The sequence below is a fragment of the Oreochromis aureus genome, linkage group 14 (assembly GCF_013358895.1).
Source record: "Oreochromis aureus strain Israel breed Guangdong linkage group 14, ZZ_aureus, whole genome shotgun sequence".
In the NCBI taxonomy this organism is placed as follows: domain Eukaryota; kingdom Metazoa; phylum Chordata; class Actinopteri; order Cichliformes; family Cichlidae; genus Oreochromis; species Oreochromis aureus.
In genome coordinates, this window is record NC_052955.1 from 20,640,756 (window position 1) to 20,665,312 (window position 24,557).

At 39.6% G+C, this 24,557-nt stretch overlaps 1 protein-coding gene and 2 long non-coding RNA genes across 3 annotated transcripts; 1 reads left to right on the forward strand and 2 right to left on the reverse strand.

Annotated features, from left to right (window-relative positions):
- Nucleotides 1-1,357: 1,357 nt before the first annotated feature.
- Nucleotides 1,358-10,639, reverse strand: LOC120432934. Its single transcript, XR_005608212.1, has 4 exons — nucleotides 10,509-10,639; nucleotides 6,143-6,252; nucleotides 1,862-2,083; nucleotides 1,358-1,499 (listed from the first exon to the last, which is right to left on the reverse strand). It is a non-coding gene; the product is annotated as an uncharacterized LOC120432934 (long non-coding RNA).
- A 3,079-nt stretch (nucleotides 10,640-13,718) lies between these two features.
- Nucleotides 13,719-23,451, forward strand: LOC120443663 (phosphorylase b kinase gamma catalytic chain, skeletal muscle/heart isoform-like). The gene is made up of 7 exons (XM_039622862.1): nucleotides 13,719-13,911; nucleotides 15,020-15,198; nucleotides 15,300-15,354; nucleotides 15,433-15,498; nucleotides 15,588-15,751; nucleotides 22,729-22,875; nucleotides 22,996-23,451. Exons 1-6 carry the CDS (start codon nucleotides 13,829-13,831, stop codon nucleotides 22,758-22,760), a joined length of 579 nt encoding a protein of 192 aa, XP_039478796.1. The 5' UTR covers nucleotides 13,719-13,828; the 3' UTR covers nucleotides 22,761-22,875; nucleotides 22,996-23,451.
- Nucleotides 14,205-20,593, reverse strand: LOC120443667. The gene is made up of 2 exons (XR_005615580.1): nucleotides 20,536-20,593; nucleotides 14,205-15,178 (listed from the first exon to the last, which is right to left on the reverse strand). It is a non-coding gene; the product is annotated as an uncharacterized LOC120443667 (long non-coding RNA).
- Nucleotides 23,452-24,557: the final 1,106 nt, after the last annotated feature.

Below are 24,557 nucleotides of genomic sequence, written 5' to 3' on the forward strand. Positions count from 1 at the left end.
CGATCTTTCTCATGCATATCAAACAGATTGACATCAGGCTGTTGCTTTTTCAGTCTCATTTTTCTCTTTTCAAACTGAGTTTAACCCAGCAAGCATCGAGGCTTTGAATGAGCCCTTAGTCGCTCACATATCAAAGCCAAATTACTTTGCACTATTCTAAACTCCTGTAATACCCAGTGTGGCCATAAGGGCGAGCCTTAACCTAAGTATGTTAAGTCAGTTCAAACAATTTAAAGTATTAACTGTCCTTTTTTATCTCTTTCTACAGGTCTGTCATTAGAAGACCTGCTGTAACTAAATTTTTTCCAATATTATTCTTTGATTGTTTTATTTTTTTAATGGTTTCATTTCATTTCATTCAATTTTTTTTTAATTAATATCTTGAATCACTAAAACACTAATGATTGAAAAATTTAATAAAGTGTTAAATTGTAAATAGACTGGTTCTTATACCCTGTTTTTCTATTTTACTCAAAGCTACATGTATCTCTATCTATATCTATCATATATATATCTATCTATATCTAGATCTAGATCTAGATAGATCTCTATCTATATCTATCATATATATATCTATCTATCTATCTATCTATCTATCTATCTATCTATACACACACACACACACATATACACATAGGCTCAGGTGGCCTGAGCTTCTGTACATATGGTGGCAAAAGCAGACGCACTGTGCATCAGGGCCCAACACGCCCACGGTTTGATTCAGACTAATAAAGCACTTGAATTAAAACGATACTCTGTGATTTATTTATTTTTTTCTCATGTCGCCTCCTCATATGCCCTCTGTATTAGTACACTGAAGCGTTTCTGTTTTCACCTGCGTTTTCTTTAATTAGACTTCAGCAGCTACAAAGGGGTGTCCTGCACCTGTCCTGTCACTCTGCTCTCAGCGCAAAATTCACGAGCTGCAACCTGCGCGTGAAGTAATGTTTTGACTCTAAAAGCGTCGTGGCGAGAGCACGAGCCGCAGGGTATTATTTCATGGATGGGGTTTTTGTGAGGACTCATTCAGGGTGTCCTTCTGCTCCTTCTGCATCTGCCCGAGCAAATAGTTATTTTTGGCATAGTATTCCTGGCATAGTTTCTGGATGCTTGCCCCTTTGTTGATGTCTTTACACTGCGTGTAATAGGTGCACTTGACTAGTTCTTTCACAACATCTGTATTGTAGTTATTCTTTTTAAACAGCTTCTTCATTTCTTCTTTTTTTTTCAAGCTGACTCTCCACAGTCTCAGAGTGGCAAATGCTTTGGCTCCCAGCTAATACAGCCATGTGTCTTGAACCCTTGCTTTTTGTTCAGCTGGTATTTCGTCTGTGTTGTTGTCGTCATCTGTACCAACTCCTCAGGGAGCCTCTGCCATGGTATCTCAAATCTCTCTACCCAGTTTGGTAGTAATGGTGTACAGATTCCTGAAGGTGATGAAGTAGTGGTGGATGATGTTGGTGAAGAAGAAATTGAGGGTGGAGAAAGAAGGACATCCACTGGAGAGGAATGTACAGCGATTGGTGTCGAAGTGCCAGATTTTAAAAGTACATATAAAAGAGATGAAAGCATGAAATCATGTTTGCTGTTATGTTAAATTCTGCACTGCATAGATACATTTTGAGATATTAAGGTTACAGAGCATGGTCAAAATTTAATAATGCAATTTGTCTAATAGATTGCATTTCAAAACTCAAAATGTATTAAACTTCCCCACAAAGCATCCAAGTTTTATTTACACAGAAAGCATGGTTAAATAATGATGGTCACATCATCAAACTCAGGAACACTCATATTCTAACTATTTCCAACTTCAACAGCCCTCTGTGCGTTTGGTGTGGTGGTAATGTTTTACACTTACCATTTTGGGTCCAGGCACCACTAGTCTTCTGGATTGTATGGGCTTGAGCACTAGCAGCAGGTCATTTTCTGTAATGTACTTTAAATCATCTGTGGTTTCTGCACCAAGTTTTTTTCAAAGTATCTTCTACCGACTTGAGAAGTTGATCAGGAAGGTCTGGAAGCACTCCTGCAATTGCATCCCCTATGTTCTTTAAGATAAGCACCTGCGATTCAGCCATATCTGTTAAGACACACATACAAACAGTTTGGCTCTGGCCCAATGACATCAAGGCATTCAGTCTGACAAGACGCTGTGCTTCAGTGGAACAATCTGGTGTCCGTTTTTCACGTAAGATGATAACGGCCACAAGTCAATCAGTTCACTGATGAGTCTGCACTCTAATCTCCCAGTGTCATTTTTTACAGAATACATGTGGTAGCAAGAAAGAAATTCTGCATCATAAACTCTCATGAGAAAATCAAGAGCAGACTCATCTTTAATAAGAATGAGAAGTTCACCAAACTCCATTGACTGATCAAACTTGGTGACAATAAACTGACCCTTCCTGTAAGTAAGGCCATTATACTGAACAGCAACTGGAATCTTTGTATTGCTTTCAGTAAAGCCAAAATGTAGAACTGCGTCTTTAACTTGCTCACTGTAAAGCTCTGAGTAAAATGGTGAGCAATCTTTTATTTGCAATGCTGGAGGACTCACTGACCCAGCAGAAAGGAAGGCCTGAAATTTCAGATGCCTTGCACATCTTTTGAAGTAGCTGTGTTTGCTCTCAAAGTGCATTGTCCACAGCCTGATGAGAGGGCCAAATTTTAGGATCAGCCCTGGATAATGTCGTAAGTAATGGTGTTTAGGTCTTAAGTTGATATTAGGAAACAGCACCTTTCTGGTTTCCAAATACCCTTGGATGAGAGCATCCAGATAAGTAACCTGAGCCTTGGAAATTTGCTGAGCACAAATTAGGTCAACGATGTCCTTCAGCTGCAACGTTAACTGCCACACATCATCTTGAGCAGGGATCTAGAGTGCGACCAAATTTTTCAGTGGTGCAACTAAAAAAAATTCTTGTTCAGGTAACAAAAGTGCAGGTGGAAGAGGGAGGTGAGTAGCTTGAATAAAGCGATATCGATTCATTAAATCCTGAATTGACTTTTAAATATAACTGTGAAACGCCAGATTCTCAGATTAAAGCTCACAAAACTATTTCAACAACCACCAAACAGCAAATGAGAGCAGGTACACGGATTCCACACAAAGACGTAAACACAGAGCGGACCCGACTATGGGCTCAAAATGTGGTCATAAATATTTTGTACTTGTAAATCAGTTTTGTACTTGTAAATCAGGATTTGTATGTGTAAAAAGAATTTGTGCATGCGTAAAAAAGATTTGTGTGTGTAAAAAAGATTTGTATGTGTAAAAAGAATTTGTGCGTGTGTAAAAAAGATTTGTATGTGTAAAAAGAATTTGTGTGTGGACTTAGCCAAAAAAAACCCTGCAAGTTACAAGTACGAATTTTGACCCTATTTTTCTTCCTGTCATCTGATTGGTCAATGTCATGTCAATCACAAATGTAACAATCCAATCAGAGAACAGATGGGTTTGGCTGTCGGACGGGCACTTTTTTGAACTGCAGGTCCTTGAAGGGTAATACAGTTTGAAGCTGGAGGATCTCTATATAAATATCCGATAGCAGCTAGGTCCCCTTACTTTCAGCAGCTGTTGAAAGGATAAAGTTGTGGTATGTCAGTGGTTAGAAATACCATTATTACTTTAGGATTAGTTTAACACAAAGTCAGGGCTGACCCGGGACCATTGCTGTGAGTCACAGTGCGCAGCATAAAGGTCCTTTCACATCGGACGCAGGATGTGCTGCTAATGCTAACTGCTAACTAAAAGCAAAGGATCCAGAATTTGTTGCGCTGGCTGCTGAGCTCTGTGGGTTTTTGCAGCAGCTCTACCTGTACTAGATGCACCTGCTCCTTGTCGTTTCTATCTCTGACTTTATGTCCTCTACAACAGTTTCTGGTTTTTTTGCTAGTTCTTCAAATGTTCAATAAAAACATGTATGCTAATTCATAACGAAGAAAGCTTTGTAATGAAGACTGTCATTTCCAAAACACTGCCCCCCCGCGTCCCACAGCGCTGTTGAAAAGGCTGTGGAAGTCCCTGTATAAAGCACGTAGACCTGTGACACAAAAATCACCAAACTTGGACGACCACAGACTGTTTTCCTTCGTGGTGATGAAGGAAAACGCTGGGTTGGCATGTAAAGGGCATTTATTCCTTCAAGGACCTGCAGTTCAAAAAGTGCCCTCCGACAGCCAAACCCATCTGTTCTCTGATTGGATTGTTACATTTGTGATTGACATGACATTGACCAATCAGATGACAGGAAGAAAAATAGGGTCAAAATTCCTACTTGTAACTTGCAGGGGTTTTTTTGGGCTAAGTCCACACACAAATCTTTTTTACACATACAAATCTTTTTTACGCACGCACAAATTCTTTTTACACATACAAATCTGTTTTACACACACACAAATTCTTTTTACACATACAAATCTTTTTTACGCACGCACAAATTCTTTTGACACATACAAATCCTGATTTACAAGTACAAAACTGATTTACAAGTACAAAATATTTATGACCACATTTTGAGCCCATACCCGACGCGTCAGAATCAACTTTCTCTTTCTCGGCTTTCTCACCCGATGGCCCGTACACGGACACACTGTCGGAGCTCACCGAGCCCACCGTCCGCTCTGTGTTTACGTCTTTTTGCGCTGATTCTGAGCTGCAGGTTTTGTCTCTCTCCAACCAAAATTCACCGAGCCAGCAGCAAAAGAAGCAGCAAACTACGCTTTACATTTGATAAATGTCGTCATGAATTCCCTCTGACTTTTGCTGTTTTGCTTCCACCACGATAAAAATCCCACTTCATGCACAGCTCTCTCTCTGTACTTCAAGAACAGTTTCCCATCTCAAATCTGTTTTCTGCATTATTCATTCGCTTATTACCCACCAGTCTACCGTTGTTTACAGCGCTGTCGGCCGCTGTCTTTTTCTTTTCTTTTTTTCACTTAAATGACCTCAGACAAGAAAGCCTAATTTTTGCTGTTCAATACTGAAGAAATTTAAACTTTTTAAAATTATACAAAATTACAGAATATTACAGAATATTTTTAAGGTTATCTGCTATATAAAAAGTCAGGTCAGAAAAATCTCCTTCATGTTTTTCTGTTTTATTCTCAGTTACTTTCACACAAAGGGATCTGCTGTGATGTTCACAATTCTGATAAAGTCTCACATGTATAAGTACTGAAAAATGATCAGAATTATAATATTTCTGACTGTCTGAGGCTAAACTGAATCGAATCAGGACTTTGAGAAACTGGAATCGAATGGATGATAGAAATCAGTGATGATACCCAGCCCGAGTGAGCAGCCTAGGCCCGACAGAAGTGGATGTAGCTGTGGGTAATAAGAAAAGATGAAAAGAACTACTGATAACTTTTTTGTTAAGGCCTCATCCGTCTGAAATTCATAGCCAGTGCTCTGACACGGTGCCATCAACCTCTGAACGCTGAAAAAGCACAGTGTATCCAGAAAACACATTATATGCTGCAATAAATGCACTGCCCAAGTGTCCCCTCTCCCCACTGCCTTTCAGCAGCATGCAACAGCAAACAGGTCGTCAGAGGAGGCCGAGATGATGATTGAGTTTAACATTTTCTACAATATTGACAAAGCACTTTAAGCACAAGATTGTTAGTTAATAATTTAGAAATGAATATTGTCTGTATGGACTACCCCCCCAAAGAAGGTGCACATGTAAAACTGCGGTGTTAAGCAATGCGGTTGAAAAATTTGAGTGCGTCCAACTTTTGTGCCGGTGCGCCTAAATTTTTAAAGTTAGGCGTACCGGTGCGCCCATGGCAAAAAGTTAGTCTAGAGCCCTGTTGAGAGTTCTCCACTCTGTCTCCAATTATGAGAGGTAAAAGTCTCAAGAAGTTCCAATTTTGGACAGCTTGTCCACCAAGTTTCAATGTTTTTGGACTGACCTCACAAGGTTTGGATGAAGCATCTGTTTCTTTGTATTTAAATTGCTTGATGCGCCTGTTCAGAATCGGATAAGTGAACCATTTATTTGTGTTGATGAAGTACTTGAGGTAAAGAGCAAGATCGTATGAGAGGACACCCTCAAAGATGTCATGACCGAGACATGGGGGCATGCCAGGTGTGCAAACATCAAAGCTTTGTAAAGAATTAAATACAGACCTGAACTTTATCCCCTGAACTTCTGACACGTCTTCTCTTTCCAGCTGTTCAGTGGCAGATCTATACGTTTCTGGGGTCCGCTGAGGTCCACACACTGCTAGATCAGCACCCTGAAATTCAGTTCGAGTTAACAGACAATATCTGCATAAGTACACTGATGAACTGAAATTTTCTGTAAAACCCCCAATACAATGAGAGCCCAGGTTGTCTCCAGCAATGCAGTAGAGCGCTCCTTTCACAACAGGTTTGTCTGCCATTGTTATCCCATTCTCCTCTAGTACCTTCAAATCAGTCAGGAGTTCTGAAAAAACATTTTCATGGCCAAATTCCTTGAAATCCTTCTCCCTACACAGTAACGGTGTGTTCACACTGAAGGCGATAGAGGCGGCCAGAGCATCAGGTTTACATGTAAAATCAATGGAAAAGCGCGATGACATGCGATTGCGGGTCCCACGAAAATTCGGAAGCAGATTTGCGTCGCCAAAACGCGTGAAACGCGCGTCAGTGTACCGCGTCTGGCACGTTTGACTCGCGAAAAAAAACCACGCGCGTCAGTTTTTGTATTGCATTTTGTGCATACGCGTGTTTCGCCTCTACCGCTCGAGTTGGAAAAATCTGTACTCCAGCGTCAAATCGCGCCGAGACAACCAATCAGGAGCCTGGTGACGTGGCTCTGACCTAGGTCAAAGGGGCAGATCCAGCCAAAGCCCTTCATTCTTCAATGGAGGGAAGGCTAATCAACGCTGTAGCAAACCACCCGGAGCTGTACGACACCAGCTGCTTTGTGTACCGAGACAGGAATTTAAAGGACCGAGCTTGGAGGAAGATATGTAAAAAGATCGGACAACCTGGTAAGTTCATTCATTTCTCCTTTGAAATTTTTCACTGACCCAGGGAAGCCGCACAAAAGCTAGCAAGTCACCACTATTTTCCCACTGATGTACAAATACCGTTCTGCTTTTATGCATGTTGTCATATAGGAATATATTTTGTTTATTAATAAAGAGCACACAGTGGTCCCGCTCATCCGTCACTGCCTCGCTTTTTCGCTGATTTTTTTTTTTTTTTTTTTTTTTTGCACAGTACAGCATTGCATTCTGCAGCCTGATTGACAAATCTCCTCCGTGCTGTCTCCTGCGCTTGTCAAATTTATCATGTTTTCTTTTGATAACCATCACGTCCAATAGATAAAACAGCACAAAAACACCCATAACTATGACCCTCAATCGGAAATAGACACCTGCACCGCGAGGGAAAAAGGCGCACAAAAGTGGCAGGCAGATGAAGACAAAACACGGCATAATAATACTTTTAGGTTTTGCAATCTACAAAGGTTTGCACTTTGAGAATCAACTTGTGAGAACTGTGACTAATGTTCATGTGTGTGGGGAAAAAAAGTGTATAAAGTGCGTGGCGAGGGGCTAGTTATTCTGACAACCCCTGCTGCAATAAATGAGGGACCACTGTATATACTTTCTCTGTGACTATTGTTTAAAACCTGTTAACATTTAATATTGTCTTGATAGAACCAGCTGATTCTGCAGCAGAGCATCCCCTGTTGCTTCTCCTTGCTCCCCAGTCCCTGAGCTCCTGCTGCTGCGCCTACAGGTATGCAATTGTAGCACCATATGTACAGCAGCACTGATAGCTTTTTACTCGGTGGGATTCCCTTGTGATCACCTTTACTAAATATCTACAACCAATCTGATTATATCCTGTTGTTTTTTTTTTTCAATGTTGAAATTAAAATCTAGTAGCAGCCTTCTCATTTCTTTGTGTTTTGTGCTGTTTTACAGGCCCAGAGAGGAGGACAGCTCCGAGGCAAATGAGGGACTGGTCCCAGGACGGTCCATCGGTGGTGGAGCTGGCCATCCTGGTGTCCAGAGGCCACGCCAGTCTCCAATGAAGCATTTCCTCCTCAGCCTTGTTCCTGCTCTGGAGAGCAGCTGGGTCCTTTTTATTCCTGTCTCTCTGTAAATACTTATATTTTATATTTATGGTTAATATTTTTCTGTTTGAGAATTTTAATATTATTTCAAATAAATTTTTATAATGACTAATGTCTCAGTTCTACTACACAGCAAATGTTGGCACACAACTTGACACATGTAGAATTTATTTCATATTATACTAATGACAAAATATACTAATACAGTGGGATGCAAAAGTTTGGGCAACCTTGTTAACAGCCATTATTTTCCTGTATAAATTGTTGGTTGTTACAATAAAAAACGTTAGTTAAATATATCATACAGGAGACACACACAGTGATATTTGAGAAGTGAAAAGAAGTTTACTGGATTTACAAAAAGTGTGCAATAATTGTTTAAACAAAATCAAGCAGGTGCATAAATTTGGGCACCACAAAAACAGAAATGGAATAATATTTAGTGTATATCAATGTGTGTGTCTCCTATATGATATATGGGGTGCCTTTGTCTGGACGTGCTTCCCATCCAGAGCTCCACAGCAGAGAGGGAAGTTCCAGCGCTCCTGGAATCCCTCTGTGATGGACCGCCAGTCTCCAGGTGAAGGCACAGCCATGAAGTCGTCCACTAGACAGTCCCAGATGGCCGTCGCTACCTGGGGGGTGGATCTGGCACACCGTGGACACACCGACTCTAAAACTGAACACGATGGTCCTGAAGGAGTCCCCGGTGGCAAGGAACCTGGACAAAATTGTTCAAAATTAGTATTATGTGTACTGCAGTTACAAAATACATTATTCAAATTCCAAAATACTTTTGTGATGTCAGATTTAAATTACAAAACATAAATCTTACATAAAACATTATGTAATTATAAGGATAATTACATAACATGTATTAGATATAATATAAAACAGTCAGTTGTGTTTTGTTTTAACTTTACCATATCATAATTTGATTAGTAGCAACTTTTACCACTACAGTGTGCCAATCACTCATAATTCCTAGACATGTCAATCAGGTAGGAATGAAGTAAGACATTAATAGAAATAGTTGTATGTTGACATGTAGCCCTTTCCTTGCTTAAATCATTGTTAAAATTTTTGATAAATTAACCTGTGATAAGACATAGCTTATCAAGATAGAACCATATAACTAAAGATGAACCAAACTGTTCACAATTTTATCTAGCTCTCAGTTTTAAGAAAGGCTGGTGACCCCTGTTATAGAGTCTGACAGCTGCAGGGATTATATACAAATATTTAACTATACCAGAATTAAACCAGGTCTAAATAAAAAAAAAAAAAGGAGTATCACTACAAAGATTACCAACAGTGGTCCTCATACCACAGTTTGATATCAGCAAACACCAAGAGCATACATTGATATGACACCACAGCCATGCTATCATTGCAAACACTGATAACAGCATAAATCGAATTAAATCGGGACTTGATGAGACCTTTCGAGTATCACTAGAAATATTATGAACAGTCCTCTCCATACCACAGTTTGCTATCAGTAAACACCGACGGCATTCACTGTTAGCATACCACATCCATGTTAGCAGTGTATAAACGATAGTTTAGCATATATTAGCACAGGTATCAATAAAGGACTACCGTATTAAACACTTTTACTAACCCTCAGGCTGATGGACAGGCGCTCTGCAGGTGGGATTGAGCGCCTGTAGTTGGTGTCTAGGTGGGCGATGCTTGGACCACCGCGGGACAGCAGGTCCTCAAACTGGGCGAGTGAAAGATGGTGGTATCACTGAAATCGGCGGTCATCCAGGCGCAACTCCTGGAGCAAGTGGTGAAACTCACCAAACTGCTCACGGCTCTGGAGGACCTGATGGACCCAGGTACGGCGAGGACGTCTTTTACGCCGCTGCTCTGCTCTCCACAGTAAATATAGAAGGGAGACTCTCTCTTCAAGCGCTAGCTCGACAGCTGCCATCTTGCAAAGATACCGTCTGGCACAACTTCCTCCCACATTCATTCCACATTTCCGGTTCACGCGCGTCAAAATATGCAATTTTGAGACGCGATTGATTTGTGTTGGACACGCGTCGAGGTGCGAATGTGCACACGTCAAATTAGGGGCGTCTGGAGCGTTTTCGCTCGCGTCTATCGCGTTCGGTGTGAACACACCGTTAAAGCTTCAGCCGGATGTCAAACAAGGCGGGAAAATCCAAGCCGCATTTAGACAAAGCCTTCAAATATAGCTATACTAATTAGACGGTTTCCATTAATATACCCGTCTCCAAAACACGTCTCAAAACGCGCACTGCTGGTTTTGCAAGGCTCTTTTCAGCCTAATGTAGCTAACGCTAATGCTAAAAATGAGCTAAAGCTAACGTAAATTTATCATTTGCGCCTTCACTGCCTGCAACACAATGCTGTCGATAAATAAACCAAGTTGGATTATTTTCTTACCGTAGTAACTGAAGACGAGCTGTGGCAGACGTTAAATTAAAAAAATGAGAAACAAGTCCACGAAAATGAAGATAGCGTGCTGCCGTACTCCAAAGCAAAACTTGTGGTGAGCTGTACAGACGTTGTCTGTGGTGGAGCCTGATGCAGTGCGCTGATTGGCCCGTTTGAAATCAGGCGCCTTGATGTGAAACGGTGCTCTAAACTTCAGGGGAAAACGCCTAGTTTTGGGAGGAGGTGCTTTTAAAATCTTTTAACACTTTTGGGATTATATGAATTCACTCAATAATATAGTATGTTTATCATTAGCTGTAGGTCTCTCAAGTTGTTGTTGGCTTTTACATTTTAAGCTCATGGTTTATTGAGTTCAACAGAATGTAGATTTAACAGCTACATCCCATATTCTTTACAAAAACTACATCCAAAAATTGCCCTAATACATTTCTAGTATAAAGATCTTGGGACATATGTACCTGTTATATTACAATTTGAGGAAGAATATGCTGTATTAAATGTGCTATGAATCAAGAATGGATTTAATGTAAAGTGCTTTGGGCTTCTTGAAAACCGCTATCTAATCCATTATTATTATGTGAAATTAATGCAAAAATCATGAAGTCATATTACAGCATGGATCCATTACCAAAACAACAATGCTTACATTCACCAATTAAAACCTGTATTTTTTTCAATAAACAAATGTAAAAAAAAAATTGTGTTTGCCTGTTCTAAACTTTATTGGAATCTTCCGTTAAAAAAACTATGCAAGAGTGATTTACAGTAGGTTTATGTATTTTTTTCAGAGAAAAAATGTACATATTACGGTTTTTCCACATTACTTTATTTACAGCAATTTCACATCAAATCAACAGTTTTAAACTGTTTTATAGTTGACAGGTTTTTCCTGTCGTATTTTTACTGTCTTTCACTGTTAAATATTTTACAGTGTAACGACGGAAGGATCACCCATCTGTTTTTAATCATTTAAAGAAGCCTTTAAAAATCAGATGTTGTGCGCATTAGAGCATCTAAGAGGAAAATTTAACCACAGCCGTGCTACTGAGACCATCATCATCTTTTCAAACTGGTCTTTTATTGAAACTGAAGCGACACAGTGATGTTGGCACATGTTACAGGCTGTAAAATACGAATTTCCTGTTCAGTATTCAGTGCGCATTCACTGGCCAGTCTCGTTTCTGACTACAGTAAAAAGAGAATGTCCAAACTACACGTTTTCTGTTGGATATTTATGAAAACATTGCTCTTTTTTTGCACATTTAATCACATTTGCAGAAAATATTTATTCCACTAACTCTTCTAGTGATGTATGCAATCAGATGGAGAAGTGGGAACAATGGTTTCCTTTAAAAATCATGAGTTCAGTAATTTAAGGGTTCAAAGTGATTTTCAGAAATCTCCACACTAATAGAATTTTTTCAGTTCTGTCTATATTCTGACAGGTTTTAATAATAACTTGGCTTATAGGCCGTTATAATCCTAAAAACATGGAAATAATTTTAATAATCATCATCATTTTGAAGCTTTTCTTGAGATTTTTGTGCCGGAAGGCGTAGGTAAGGGAAGTTTGTCTCCTGTAAACACTAAAATGTAGTTTCAAGGTAAGTAATTAATTGGGATTAGGGACGTTCTAGTCATTTTTAAACGGAGTGGCACTGGGACAACCAAAGGAAATAAGAATACTTAAAGATAAATAAAATGGATTAAAAGGATTATAGACGCTGGGGCGTCTATAGCGACGCCCTAGCGATTAAGGGAATATACTTAAGTAAGTGTAAAATACCTAAAGTAACTGTACTCCATATGTTACATGATGTTATTGGTAATAATTACAATTAAATGATTCATTTGTTGATGATTTTGATTACTTAAGTATCACTCAGTAGCTTGATCTGTAATAATGCAGTTTAATTACTTAACATTCTGCTGATAAAGCTTTAAATTGAACAGTAAGTAACTCGGCTCATAACCTTAGCACGTTGGAGGAGTGTGCTCACGTGATAGAGCGGCTGTGTGTATTTGTAGCCTCGCTAGCAATCAGGCATTTCATCTCCGAGGAAGTTATCCCAGAGAGAAGTAAAGCAAGTGTGTAAGTTCATCTCTGAATGTTTGTAAAGCATTCCACGTTAAGCTTAACAACCGATATATGGAGCGACTGCTTCTTCTCTATCCCTCCCTCTCCTGCTGCTACTTCAATCGTGAAACTGCTTAATGATCAGCTGATCGGCTTTTCTGTCGTGAGTCCATCTCTCTTCTTTGTTTTTGGCCCACTTTGCACCAGAAAGAGGAAACCAGCGGCTGAACAACAGCAGCACGTTTAACCTTGATAAGCTGTTGTTAGAATTTATTTAATATTACTTTCTACACCAGGATCCTTTTCTACGTAGCTGACGGCTGGTAACTGTGCAGGGGCAGATCTGGCAAAGTTTAGCCAGGGGGGCCGATAGGGCATGAACAGGGAAAAGGGGGCACAAAGACATACTTTTCTTTCTTATTCTCATTTAAAATGTCTAGCTTTTAATAAATAATTATCTGAATCTTACACCCAAAGTTTTAATCCGATGTAAAATGTATAGAAGTCCATTACTGTATATAGTAACTGTTAAGTCTAATATACCCTAGTAAGCTATAGTACTTTTTCCTTTGGGGAGATACCATCTGTGCAGTCTGCAATTCTATTGAAGAAAGATGTTGAATCTATTTAATTATTCTTGAAAAATAATTTATTTCTGTGCATTTTTTTTTCACCCTGCATCAACTTAAAGTTGATTACATCAATTAAGCATCATCAGGTGGAGGGTGGGGGGTGGTTCCCTATTTTCTTTTGCTGGGAGTTTGCAACCCTATTAGTTAGGTTGCTTAATATTTCTGCTAAGTACTCTTTAAAATAGCAGAATAAGGAGGATGGAGTAGGTTTAAATTTATTAGATTGATCAGTGTTGCTGAACTATGAAATATTTTGGGTGCAGTGTATTTTTTACATACAGGTATAACAAAATAGCTTTAATGTTGTTGTTTATTTAAACTTGAGTATGAACTTATACGAAATGCAGCAAGATATTAAAAAAACAGTTTTATTGATTAAAACACACTATATCGGATTCATATCGTTATCGGCAGATATCCAAATTTATGATATCGGTATCGGACATAAAAAAAGTGGTATCGTGCCATCTCTAGCAAAAAGCCTTAAAGTAGAGCTGTGTTTAGTGAAAATGCTGCTGTTTTGAATGCATGTTCTGCCTGCAGCCTGAGGTCAGCTGCAAAAGGAGACACTTCTGTACTATTAGCCTTGAGCTGGAAACATGACCAAGGAGGAGGAGATCCCTGACTGGGTGGGAGCCAAAGAGTTCTACGACAAGTATGAGCCCAAGGAGATTCTGGGAAGGTATGTTTACGAAACCGTCATCGTAACGTGACCCACAGCAGAGGTTCACCCAACTGAGCTGAGCAGAAAACTCTCCATTAGACTTTGGACTAAAGAGTGCACAGTTTTACCTCTTAAAGATTAGGTAAACTAGACCTATATGTAGCCACATGTGTGGGTTCCAGGATAAAGATCCACTTGAGCAAAACCCCAAAAAACAATAATGGTTTATTGTTTGTGAATTTAACCCAACTCGTCTCTTCTTCAGAGTTTACACAAAGTAACTTCAAAGAGTAACAAGGCAGAACACAAAAAATGGTGAAATATTTACTTGCTATTAGTTTGTAGAGACTCATTTAATGTTACAACACACCTCAGATTTAGACCTCAGTTCAAACAGTTATCATTCTCTGCACAGAACAAGCACTTTCCCCAAAGTTTCCCACAAGCCCCTGAGAAATGGGAGCCGAGCCAGGGCCTGCTCATTGTCATTCAGTCCACCAGCTGTCAGAGGGTGGTGCTGTTACGTAAGACACATTATCCAAGGAGGCCACATTTATTAACATCAGCACGCTTCAGACAAAGTGTTGGCCGTCAGGCTGATAGATTATGTAATTTCACCCCCTTTTCCCACATGCAGGTCAGGAGGTCACAGGATGTGGACAATGTGCCCTTATTCTAGTATTCTTCATTCAGAGAAAAGTCACTGGAGTTCCTTTACTGTGGTCACCCTGAAGTTTCTCTTGTTCATTCATAAATCGCCCTCCGAATTTAATTTCAGCTGTAAGGTTTTCAGTTTGCTTACTTGATGTTTTTGTCTGTTTTCCTGGACGTTAATGATAAACAAGACAATCTTCATGACAAGCACATTCTTCACTGTTTTTACTTGCTCTGTCAGACTGGTAAGATGGTAAAAACACACAATACTTTCCTTTAGTCTGACCATGTCACTGATTTCTTACCAAAAACAGTGCTGTTTTGAAACAGTTAAACACATGATTCATGATGAAAGACACTGTGACTCTCACAGAACACTTTATCCAGCAGTTATCACAAGTTGCCCTCCTACCCAAACCTAAAAACAACAGATGTGCAGCTCGGACGGCTGATGTGTTTTTTTCATCCTCAGGGGAGTGAGCAGCGTGGTGCGCCGCTGCGTCGACAAGCGGACCTCTCAGGAGTACGCGGTGAAGATCATCGACATCACCCCCTCCGACAAGATGACGGCACAGGAGATCGAAGAGATCAGAGAGGCGACGGTGAAGGAGATCGACATCCTCAAGAAAGTCTACGGACAGGAGAACATCAGTACGCATGCTTCAGTTAATCAGTTTGACTGGGAAAACTTGGGTTTGTTTAAACTTTTTTCTTCTAACATGGCCAAATATCAAATTAACTCTCTTCTCCAGTTCAGCTCAAAGACTGCTATGAGTCCAAGGCCTTCTTCTTCCTGGTTTTTGACCTGTAAGTGTTTCACATGGATGATTCCTGAACAGGTATTTATGTGAAAATCAACCAAAACTTTTAGTTTCTTTTTCCCAGAATGAAGAGGGGTGAACTTTTTGACTACCTCACAGAAAAAGTTACACTGAGCGAGAAGGAAACGCGGTCAGTGAGCATGTTATTTAACAAAAAAACAGATAAATTATGCTAACTTTTAAAAGGACTCTTTAAAGGTTTTTACGTGTTGGCTTTAGGAAGATCATGCGGTCTCTATTGGAGGTGGTCCAGTTTCTCCACACCCACAACATTGTTCATCGGGACCTGAAGCCCGAGAACATCCTTTTAGACGACTACATGAACATCAAACTCACTGACTTTGGTTTCGCTGTGCAGATTCAGCCAGGACAGACGCTCAAAGGTCAGTGAAAGCTTCCATTACTGCAAAGTGTGTCAGCAGTTCAGAAACCAAGGGAGAATACATGACTTTCTTGCAGAGCAAAAAGGTGGCTGTAATCACACAACTTGTCAAAAGATGACAAAAATACAGGGAGTGCAGAATTATTAGGCAAATGAGTATTTTGTCCACATCATCCTGTTCATGCATGTTGTCTTTGTAGAAATGTTTAGCTTATTTTAGAGTTTAGACATGTAGGAATGTTTAGTTTGCTTTAGAGTTTAGAAATGTGTTAAGATAGAATGTAGAATTATGGTAGAGACACTGACACTGCCCTAGATATAAACAAAGGCCTGATTGTGTCATGAGCTTAGAAGTAGATTTGTAACTGGATAACTGTGGTCTGGAGGGGAGATGGTATTTATGGCCCCTAGGAAGAGACACACACCCACAGTGTTTTAACTAATATACTCCCACAGCTATATGCACACTCACTCACGTGCACGCACATACCAGGTATGCACACACAGGCACTCATGTGCTCGTGCATACACACAGAGACAGAGTTTGGAGCACACCATGGGGGATTTATGATGGGGTCGCCTCTATAAAGCTGCCTGGAACTAACAAAGGGGTGAAGATTGTTTCAGAGGGACACCGGCCTCGTCTTCCCTTCTAGAAGTGCATGCTTAAATGAAGATGAATAAAGATGAATAAAGATTTTGTAAAAATAACTACTGAGTTCCGGTGCCATCTCTGGATCCCTCGACGAATAAAAGAACCGGGGTAAAACTGATTTCGTAACATCTTACTCCAAGCTGTATAGGCTTGAAAGCCTACTACCAATTAAGCATATTAGGTGATGTGCATCTCTGTAATGAGAAGGGGTGTGGTCTAATGACATCAACACCCTATATCAGGTGTGCATAATTATTAGGCAACTTCCTTTCCTTTGGCAAAATGGGTCAAAAGAAGGACTTGACAGGCTCAGAAAAGTCAAAAATAGTGAGATATCTTGCAGAGGGATGCAGCAGTCTTAAAATTGCAAAGCTTCTGAAGCGTGATCATCGAACAATCAAGCGTTTCATTCAAAATAGTCAACAGGGTCGCATAAGCGTGTGGAAAAACCAAGGCGCAAAATAACTGCCCATGAACTGAGAAAAGTCAAGCGTGCAGCTGCCAAGACGCCACTTGCCACCAGTTTGGCCATATTTCAGAGCTGCAACATCACTGGAGTGCCCAAAAGCACAAGGTGTGCAATACTCAGAGACATGGCCGAGGTAAGAAAGGCTGAAAGACGACCACCACTGAACAAGACACACAAGCTGAAACGTCAAGACTGGGCCAAGAAATATCTCAAGACTGATTTTTCTAAAGTTTTATGGACTGATGAAATGAGAGTGAGTCTTGATGGGCCAGATGGATGGGCCCGTGGCTGGATTGGTAAAGGGCAGAGAGCTCCAGTCCGACTCAGACGCCAGCAAGGTGGAGGTGGAGTACTGGTTTGGGCTGGTATCATCAAAGATGAGCTTGTGGGACCTTTTCGGGTTGAGGATGGAGTCAAGCTCAACTCCCAGTCCTACTGCCAGTTTCTGGAAGACACCTTCTTCAAGCAGTGGTACAGGAAGAAGTCTGCATCCTTCAAGAAAAACATGATTTTCATGCAGGACAATGCTCCATCACACGCGTCCAAGTACTCCACAGCGTGGCTGGCAAGAAAGGGTATAAAAGAAGAAAAACTAATGACATGGCCTCCTTGTTCACCTGATCTGAACCCCATTGAGAACCTGTGGTCCATCATCAAATGTGAGATTTACAAGGAGGAAAACAGTACACCTCTCTGAACAGTGTCTGGGAGGCTGTGGTTGCTGCTGCACGCAATGTTGATGGTGAACAGATCAAAACACTGACAGAATCCATGGATGGCAGGCTTTTGAGTGTCCTTGCAAAGAAAGGTGGCTATATTGGTCGCTGATTTGTTTTTGTTTTGTTTTTGAATGTCAGAAATGTATATTTGTGAATGTGGAGATGTTATATTGGTTTCACTGGTAAAATAAATAATTGAAATGGGTATATATTTGTTTTTTGTTAAGTTGCCTAATAATTATGCACAGTAATAGTCACCTGCACACACAGATATCCCCTAAAATAGCTAAAACTAAAACAAACTAAAACTACTTCCAAAAACATTCAGCTTTGATATTAATGAGTTTTTTGGGTTCATTGAGAACATGGTTGTTGTTCAATAATAAAATTATTCCTCAAAAATACAACTTGCCTAATAATTCTGCACTCCCTGTATACACATTTTTCATATAAATATAGTCTATAACTTAATTATTGTCTGTAGCCCACATAATTAAACACTTTAGTTACATAAAACATGTGAGTTTTGATCTTATGTACTGTATAGCCTGTATAATAAATAAATATGTAGCCCAATAAGTATAAAACCCAGAAAGCTACACAACATGGGGCGGTTCATTTACAAACACAAGTCTAACTTAAGTTTCACACTGTTTTTTTTGTTAGTAAACAATCACATTGTTTGATGCTTAATAGGGCTGCCACGATTAGTCGACTAGTCACGATTACGTCGACTATCAAAATCGTCGACGACTGATTTAATAGTCGACGCATCGTTTGAAGCTTTGTAAGATCACAAAAGACGCAGGAATAAGTAGTAGGATTTAAGAGTGTAATAACGGACTGAAACAGAAGATGGCAGCACTGCATGTACAAGGATGCCAGCTGCCGTTACACTCAAAGAAGAAGAAGCAGCAGTGTCCCAGAATTCATAGCGGCCCCTGCTCAGTTTTCAACAATGGCGGCAGCTAGTTAGTTTTAATATTACTCTTATTAATCTTTCTGGGTCACAAAATAAACGTTTAACATATTTTCAGGCGAGAATGTAGCTGTGTAAACCTCAAATATTTGCTCAGTTTATCAAGACACTGCATATTTTCAAAAGCGCTCCCACGTTTTCGGAGACGTCTGTTACCCACTAGCTCGATAGCTAGCCGGGGGCAAGGCTCACTAGAGCCCGTGAGAACACCGGACTCCCGGCAAATCGTTTTCAAACCCACCACTGTCTTTCGCTACTCAGGTTAAAAAGTCAGTTAGATAACTTAAAAATGTTATTGTTTGGCCTTTTTTTGAGTATTTTATTTGTTCCTGAGTAAATCGGTTTGGCTGAGATTAAAGTTATAGTTTATACACGACTGAAACGTCAAGCAGACAACTGATTATCAGAAGTGTGAGATGTTCGAGAATATACTCCGGTGTCCCGTTATATTTTAGATAGCAAGGAGTTTATTAAACTTTACCGAAACAATCTGTAAATCTCATTAAATTTAATAAACTATCATCTTGTCTTTATTTTTAGTTAGCACATACCCTAAACACTTAAAACTGTAAGCTAATGTTATATAAGAGCAGATGCTGCTGGTGCAATAAGCTGTACGTTTTACGTCCAATGGATGCATGATCCGATTAGTCGACTAATCGCAAAAATAATCGGTGACTAGTCGACTATCAAAATAATCGTTTGTGGCAGCCCTAATGCTTAAATTACACAAAATGTCAGAAATCTGCACTGTCACGAACAAAAATTTAAACCTAATTTTTCATGATTTGTTGGATTAACCCACTGAAGTCTGAAATACAACCGGCTGTTTTTGACTCCTTTTGAGTTTACGTTTGTATTTCACCCTCAAATTGTTTCATTTTATTTTTTTTCCCTCTTGCCTTGTTTGGTATCATTCTTTTCAGCTCAACTGAATTTTGTTGTTTTTTTTCACTGACATACTGCATTAGTATTACTGATCTGAAATCACACAAAGAACTTAAAATCCTAGTAGTATTTTTTTTACTGTAAAAAAAACCACAGACATGTTGAGTAAATTTTTATAACTTGAAATGCAAATATAAATTGTACATTTTGTAAACATATACAACTATTTATCTAAAAATGCAGCCAATACACCTGCCATTTTTTTTCATTTTGTACAACCATTTAAAAATACTACTAAAACTAAAATGAGAGAACAATCAGGTGTCGCAATAAGATGCCCCACAAATGATGTGTGCCAGTAAAAAAAAAAGTTTTTCCACCAAAAGACAGAGGAGAACAGCACAGGGATAAACCTGCAGGCCTGACAGCAGCAGGTGTATCACTCCGCTGGTTTTCTACTTAGTGACAATGTTTACATTGCAAATGTGCCTTTGTGACATTCATTAGTGCCCTCATTGACACACAAAACAAAACGACTACACAACAGAACAACTACACAAGACAACACAACACACTAAGTATACACTCCACACTAAACGTCACAAATCTCCCACATCTAAAAACTCTCTCTCTCTCTCCCTCTCTCTCACTCGCTCGCTCTGTCTCGCTGCCGTTACCGTCACTCTAAAAACTCTCCCCTCTCCCTAAACAACCAAATCCCACATGTTGACTTTTTTTTAAATTGGTTGACATGGTACATTTTTCCACCGATGGGAAAGAGGTGGCTTCTTTTCCTTTCTTTACTGTTTTCGCGCTGTCCTTAGAAAACGCTTAAAATACACACATAAAAAACGTGACGACAGTATTTAGAAAAAAGCGTGGCTTATATATATTATCATAACTCTGGATTTACTGGCCTGTAATTAAAATTTAAAAACTTTGAAGTCCGAACTTTCAATGTGGGCTGAAATAGAGACTCAGCGTGGCTGCAGCTTGTTGCTGTGTCAGCTTAAAATAGTCATGTGATTTGGAGGTGCAGCGTGTCCGTGGACCACAGAGGGTTAATAACACTCACCTTCCTTCAATTTCCAGAGTGTAACATCCAACCACCTGTGTAAAATCCGAAATTCCCATGATGTTGTTCAAAATGTGCTCTGGCACAATCATGAGCATCTGAAAACAAGAAAAAAGCTGCTCCTGCTATGGGCTGAACCATTTGTTAATGGTGGAGAGGGGGGAACACTATGCAGTATATTCAGTTTTAGCATTTATATTCACTGTTGACTGTAACTACGCTCAAACTGTTAATGCTATCTTATTTTAATAAACAACACTATCATATGCAAAACTGGGGTGGCACTTGGGGTGGCAAGGGATCATTTTAGGGTGGCACTTGCCACCCCATGCCACCCTTCTAGATCCGCCCCTGCTGGTGAGTTAACAGCATATCACTGCATCATACACCAGGAAAGGCTGTGTGGTAAAGTCCTAAAAATGGAGCATGTAATGATCACCGTAACGCGGACCGTAAATTTTATCTGAGCTAAAGGTTTAAATCACCGTCAATTTCAGTCTTTTATGTGGGAAATAGATTCAGAGTTGGGATAAAAATTCTCAATAGAGTTTTTGAGCTCAGCAAGGAAATCAGTGTCAGATGTCAGTTGGAGCTGCAGTGTAATGATACACTCAAGGGAAAGTAAGACACTGAATGGCCCGAAGAGTTTATTAGTTCCATTCCTGAAGCAATGTCCCAGCTCCGTCTAGATGCGGCTCCAACCTTGTGTATGCTGTCATTTATTTTTTCTGTGGTTTTTGGCAGCATGTTCATATTTCTAACTTGCATAATTTTCACAGGATATATTTTTATGAAGAGCAAAATATTTAAAGTTAAAGTTTATTTTTTTTTTAAGTTTATTTAATCTGGAATAATATTCCTGTCTGTTTTTTATTCATATTTGTGTTTAAAAAACATTGTTTTAGTGTGTAAATATTTATCTTGTTTGGCCCGCGACCTAAAGTGTGCCTTGAGTTTTGGCCCCCTGTGCGATTGAGTTTGACACGACTGACTTAAAGCATTAAAAACTTTCACAGGTTGGCTGACAGTTAAACACCAGTGCATCATTTCAGACCCACCACTGAGTTGAGTGAATATTAAAGTTACAGTTTACAGCCTGCAGTGCACTCGTCAGGACATCAGCTGTTGGTGGTGAGCGGAGAATCTGGGTCTGGTTGCACAACTGCTCCCTGCTCTCTTAGCTGCTCTTACAAAGGTTAAGAAACAGGACACTCTGATCTATTTGCTGCAATTCCAGACACTCACAGTACACTGACCTTTCAAATAGACTTCTCAGAAGGCATCGGATCATTAGCAGCGCAAAATGCCAAGTGTCTAATGAAACTGTGCATCGCTGGATAGTTTTGTTCAGTCGGTAAAGACGTAATGGGCTTCTTCCATTAGGCTGGAGATCTACTTGACCCAGCAACACTTAATCTAAATGTGCTTAATTAATGTCTAAATGCATAATACTTTAATTATGCTATAGATGTTCCCTAAAGATGGATGTTAAATTAAAGGAAAAACCTAATCTCTTGAGTGAGGGGATCTTGTGGCTCTGTTATGCTGAGGGGGAACATTGGCATAGTTTGTACTGAGTTTCTCAAATCAATACAATGCTGTTCAAAGTAATGTAATATTTCTAGCGGGATGTAGACCTCTCTTCCAGGGTGAGATCTCCATCCACAGGGCATGAGAGACTGTCATCATTTTCATCTTCAAACTGAAGGAGGGTGGATGTGTGTTCATGCAGGAGTGATTGCAAGTTAGGCATTCCCTGATTCATCATCTTTTTCTTTTGTTTAAATCCTACTTGGTGCCGTAATTGATAAAATCAATGCCATGCTGCAGTAAATAGGACTTAAAACTGCTGACTGAGATGATAAATTCATTAGGAAGGCTCATAAATTTAGTGAGAACCCATTTGTCTAATGTCGTCTTGCAAACAGAGGATTTCCCATTAGGAGAAAAAAAAAAGTAGTTTTACTTCACTCTTTAGACCTATAGGCTATGTTGAATCTTTATATACAGTAAATGTCTGTTACTGTCTGCAAGATCACTGCGTTATTAGGACAACACTGACATCGTGTGGTCTGACTGAACTGCAACAGACTACTTTTATGTCAGTCGGCTTTAGGCCATCGTCAGAGCATGTGCTGGTGACGCAGAAGATAAATATCGGACATCTCCATTCAGTCCATCCTTTATTTACAGGAGCGCAGTGCTGCGCTGGCTTCGGCACCTAATCTTGCGTCCCTCATTGGCTCCTCCCAAGTGTCTCCATCTCTGCTGCTCGCTGCCAGAGAGGATCAGTCCTTCATTGACCCGGTCAAAGCTGGAACAAGCACCTCTGTTTACAAGGTACAATCATGAATGTGTCTGTGATCCTTAATGAAGATGCCTCTGACTCCAGCTAAGTAAACATTTTCTTTTTCTTTTCTTACTTTTTTTGTTGTTGTTTTTTTTTACTGTTGTCACTAGACGTTGATGGGCAGCGTACCAGACAGAGGAGGACGACCTGGGGAAATTGAGCCTCCTATGCCAGCATGGACAGGGAGACGCTCGAAAGGCAGCAGAGGGGGATGGGGAGGCGGACAATCTCATAAGCATAAGAAGAAGAAAGGGAAAAAAGATTAACTTGTCCATCTTTTTGGCCTTACTCATCAATTTAAGAAATAAGTGATCATTTTGCTTTATTGAAATCCTTGTTGCGAGGTAAACTACGATTGGGAAGTGCTGTATATAATTTTGTAGTTATAAATCTGTGTATAATTTATAGTTATAAGTCATGCACATACCAGATTGTGTACATTTCTATAAAAGCAATGAAGTACTGGTACATGACCAGATATTTTGGTAAAAGAGCAGAAAATGGAAAAAATGTTGGCTTTCCACATTTATCAGTAGGTTTGTTTAAGAATAAACCTCTGAAACACACATCTGTTGGTATTTTGTGCAATTTACATAAAGCATTTTTTAAGGATTATTGCATGAATATTTTATGCTCACTTCACATTTTGGAGACAAGAGTTCCTCTTGCCTTTTTTAGGTGATTTCATAAGATAGCAAACATGTTTATGTGGAATGAAAAAGCCTCACTTACATCTTAAAAAACTAAAAGGACCAGTTGATGAAGGGTGACTTTGAATATCTAAGAATGTTGTTTTATTGTTACACATTAACCAAGACTCACTTCCCCCTGAGAGAGCTCCTTGGTACAGCATTGAGTCATCTCTCTAGTCCCAGTGTTTCCACTTCAAAGTCTAAACTGCCTAAAGAAGGAAAAGATCATCCAAATATTAATTATCTTAAATATATTTGGAATAAACTGGTTTCAATGTTTAATTTTGATCTTGCCAAACCCAAAGTTGTGCTAAGGTAAAGCTCATTTTGACCAGAAGTTCTAGTAGTCCACAGTGATGTATTGAAATAATTTCAAGATCTTGTACACCAGTTTAATAAACAACAGTTTCAATTGTTTTATTATCTGAAACTCCACCCTCAACCATCTGAATTCTGCAGATAGTTATGGATTAGATTAAGTACCTGTGAACTTTAGGAAATGTTATTTTAACATCTGTCTTTTCTTCTCTGTTGATTCAGAGCCTGGACAAAAAGGCCTCTTGAATTTTCAAAAAAAAAAAAAAAAACATGAGAAAGTGGTTTAAGTCTGAAATTGGATGAGAAAGCGTGAGAAAGGACTTCTAGGAATACTGAAGTAACGGCTGATGCAAAGAACATCTTGATCAATTTAAGATTATGAATTGCTTTTAACAAGCTGGGACCACATCCTTATTTAAGTTTGATAACAGCAGATTGAGAAAGCACAAATTGAAGCTGCGGTTTGGGAACGGCCTCAGAGGGGACTGGCAGCAGATCCCAGGCCAGGCAGATCTAATGAGAAGTGACTGAATTGGGAAAAAAAGGAGAGAAGTGTTGGGCATGAAAATGAGTACAAACAGCTTGTGGCGCAGGAGGCATATACCAGTGCATGAGGTGTGGTCCTGCACCTGAAATTCAGATAAATTATCTCCAGTTACTGG